The sequence below is a fragment of the Artibeus jamaicensis genome, unplaced genomic scaffold (genome assembly GCF_021234435.1).
Source record: "Artibeus jamaicensis isolate MK-2021 breed Jamaican fruit bat unplaced genomic scaffold, CSHL_Jam_final contig_240, whole genome shotgun sequence".
Classification (NCBI taxonomy): domain Eukaryota; kingdom Metazoa; phylum Chordata; class Mammalia; order Chiroptera; family Phyllostomidae; genus Artibeus; species Artibeus jamaicensis.
Genome location: NW_026521506.1, coordinates 14,888,176 through 14,891,997, shown reverse-complemented (window position 1 = coordinate 14,891,997; position 3,822 = coordinate 14,888,176). Strand labels below are relative to the sequence as shown.

Sequence of the window (3,822 nt, the reverse complement as noted above, 5' to 3'; positions counted from 1 at the left end):
GAAGCTATTGTAGTCATCCATAAATGTGAGTTCCAAAAATGAAATTAAAATTCAGTTCTCTTTCACAAAAATGTTTTCCTTTTTCTCTTTCCTTTTCTTCAGTTTTATTGAAATATAATTGACAAATAAAATTATAAGATATTTAAAGGGAACAACTAATAATTTAAGATATGTATACATTGTGAAAGGATTCTTCCATCAAGTTAACAACACATCACATATTTCCCTTTTTTGGTGAGAACATGTAAGTTTTATTCTCTTAACCTTTTTTTAATGCTTTAGGAATGGTCTTTTGTTTTTAAAAAATTGACCCTATTTCAACTGTTGATAGGAAATAAGATGATTTGTCTTTTGTGTTTCTTTGTACCCTAGAAATCTTCATCAGACAGATTCCTGTTTCCTGAGAGTCATTACGTGATCAACTACAGGGATGAAAGTCTTCGAGGTGATGGGAAGGATGGTCATCCTCACCTCTGTGTTTTTACCTGTTCTGGGCAAAATCCAATGACTGTACTCTGCTCTATAGACTGGTTCATGGTTATGGTACACCCCTTCATGTTGAACAGCGACATATATATATACACTTTCATGAGTTACAATTGGGTCTGGGTTGTCCTGCCAACTATGTTCAGTCACATATCTGTAAGTTTACCTACTGTGTTACAGAATGTGGAATCAGGGCCAAGGCTGTCTCTCAAGATACAGTTATGTACAGCACTGAGATACATTATGCTTCAAAGTCTACCTCATCTAAATACACAATCCCAGTGTCATGCACTGCCCCTCAGCACTCCCCATGGCTCACTACTCCCTATTCCATGAAAGAAGCCAGCAAGATAGGAACCATAGCCCAGGATGGTGAGACAGTCTATGAGGTCATGGTACAGACAAAGGCCCAGCTGTGATTATCCACCTTATGTCCTCAATGAAGGAAAGCATATTCAGGCCCAACATCACCAAGTGGGGGCTCAGAAGGGCCATTCTGCACAGTCATCTTTTTTTGTAGATATTTCTGAGGATTGGTTTCTTTGCTCATATGACCTGCTTGAGTCCATGTAATCCCAGTTTGGGGTCTCCTGTTGATTCTCCTTCTAAAAGTAGTATATAATATTTACTAATATCAGGAAAATGTGTCCTTGTGGCCCTCGTATGAGGGCTTCTGAGAAACGACAGCCCATGTTAACTCTGTGAATACAGTTTTAAAAAATATTTTATATTTTTAAGAGCACAAATAAAGTTATGATGGCATGAAAATATCAGTTGGGTATTTTTATTTTATAAATATAAGTATAAAGCTTTTCTATGGGCCAGACATGGTTCTAAGTGCCTTTCAAACATTAGTGCCTGGTCATTTTTTTCTAGGATAACTTAACTCTCCTTTAAGGTCCATCCTCCTGTATCTTCATTTCACTTATACTCTGCAGCATTCAAAATAGTTCTTAGCTATATATCTTCTTAGTTTGATCTAAGGCCATATCATTTTTTATCCATTGGAGGCAAAGGTTGCATTAGTGATTTATAAGCCACAAATGATTCTACGAATAATTTCAAGTCACATCACACTAACTAGATGGTAAGCTACTGAGGCCAAAGGCCATATCTTATACTTTAGTCACAGATTGATAATACTTTGAGAGGAGTTTTGTGCCTCAACTTATGTGTTTGGAATATTTTCACTCAAGTTTGGCAATCCATTAGTTTTTTTCAAAGACTTGGATGGGGAAGGGTAAATAAATTTATTCAACAAATATTCATTGAGTACTGCTACATTCCAGTTGCCATTCTAGACACTGAGTATATAGTAGTGAATAGAAGCTAAGGCTTAGAAAAATTGAGGTCACACAGCTAGTAAACAAATAAACAAGTAAACAGTAATTTTGATAGCAACAAATGTCATGAAGAACTTAAAACACAATAATATTAGAGAATTTGGAAAATGGGTTGGAGAGTCATGGAAGGCTTCTGAGGTCTTGTCATTTGAAATGAGTCTTGAATGTGAAGAAAGAGCCATCCCTGGTATGATCTGAGAAGGAACATTCCACCATCTCATTTAATCCTAAGTACAACCCTGAGAAAAGTACTCTTATTATATCCATTTTACAAATAAGGAACCTAATGCTCTGGCTGGTGTAGCTCAGGGGATTGAGCTCAGGCCTGTGAACCAGAGGATCATGGTTCAATTCCCAGTCAGGGCACATGCCTGGGTTGCAGGCCAGTTCCCAGCAGGGGATACATGAGAGGCAACCATATACTGATATTTCTCTCCCTCTCTCCTTTTCCTCTAAAGATAAATAAATACAAAACATTTAAAAATAAATAAGGAACCTAAGGCACAAAATGATTAAGAAACTTGCCCAAGACCACAACCCTGTTAAGAAACAGACAATGTTAGCACAATGTACATGATGATATACACATAAAGTGTTTCAGTAGATGAGTAACCGTTAGAAATTCAGTCATTATCTTAGTCATTTGGGCTGCTATAACAAAGTACCATAGACTAAATAGTTCATTTAAAAAAACAGACATTTATTCTCATGGGTTTAGGGGTTGGAAATTCTAGACCAGGGTACCAGTATGGTCAGGTTCTGGTAAGGGTCATCTTCTGGGTTACAAACTGCTATTTTCTGGTTATGGAAAGGTAACTAGAGACCTCTCTAGAAGCCCTTTTATAAGGGTGCTAATCCCATTCACGAGGGCCTCATCCTCATTACTTAATCACCTTCCAGAGACCCATCTCCTAATACCATGGGGTGAGGATTTCAACACATGAATCTTGAAGTGGACACAAACTTTCACTCCATTGTAGTCGTGGTAGTTGAAGAAACACAGTTGTTCACTTTAAATTTTTCTGTTCCTTTTAGAGAAAAACCAGATAATAATCTCTGAAAACAGTGTATTAATTTAAAAAATGTTTGGAGTTTGTCCTATGTGCCAGGCATTATGTTAGATGCTAAGTATGCAATAGGAAACAAGACTAATGCAGTCTAATAAGGAGGAGACAAGTAAAGAAACCTGAAGACCTAGAGGCTATTCCAGCTCAGGAAATGGGCTTATACAAAGACATAAAGATCTGGGCTGTGATAATCAGAAAAACTTCGAGTAGTTTAGTCCAATACAATGAGGGCACAGTTGGTGGTGGTGAAAATGGGGCTAGAAAAGTAGTAGTATACATGACTATGTACACAAGAACTAGCACTTCACTTCCCCATCTTCTCTTCAGAAGCTCACAGATTATTAAACACTGAAATACATATAAATAACTTAGCAAACAATCAATACTAAACATATTAGACCTGGAGTGTCATATACAAGTTGCGAATTTCATAACTGCAAGGGGCAATAATCACAAAGACACCCCCTGAGGTGTAATGTATCAGGCATAGAGGAGACTCAAGAGCTATGTGGTAATAATAGTCATTACCATGTGCCAGACATACTATATACATAATTTCATTTAATACTCATAACAACTATGCAAGATAAAAATATTTACTCATGTTTATGAATGAGAAAACTAAAGCTCAGAAAAATTGAGGCCGCACAGTTAATAACATCACTGGGATTCTAATCTAGGTTTGTCTAGCCCCAAAGTCCACTTTCCCCCTATATTCAACACTCCCTCCCAGTGTACAGAAACCTCCAGTTGGGTTGGAAGATCCACAAAGGTTTTCCACTAAAGGTGGGCAATGACCCCACTCTTAGAAGACAGGGAGAATTTGGCTAAACATAGAAAGGAAGAATAGCATTCTTTGTGAGCATAAACACTGGGAACAGGGTAGAGAAGTGTACTGTGTTGGAGGGAGGACACTTAGGGGGTTA

General features: G+C 37.5%; 1 protein-coding gene across 1 annotated transcript; it reads left to right on the top strand.

Annotated features, from left to right (window-relative positions):
• The first annotated feature begins 430 nt into the window (after positions 1-430).
• On the top strand, positions 431-1,059 carry PLAC1 (placenta enriched 1). Its single transcript, XM_037146349.2, is given in 4 exon segments — positions 431-479; positions 482-570; positions 573-880; positions 882-1,059. Coding segments are annotated over 4 exon segments (624 nt in total).
• The last annotated feature ends 2,763 nt before the right edge of the window (positions 1,060-3,822 follow it).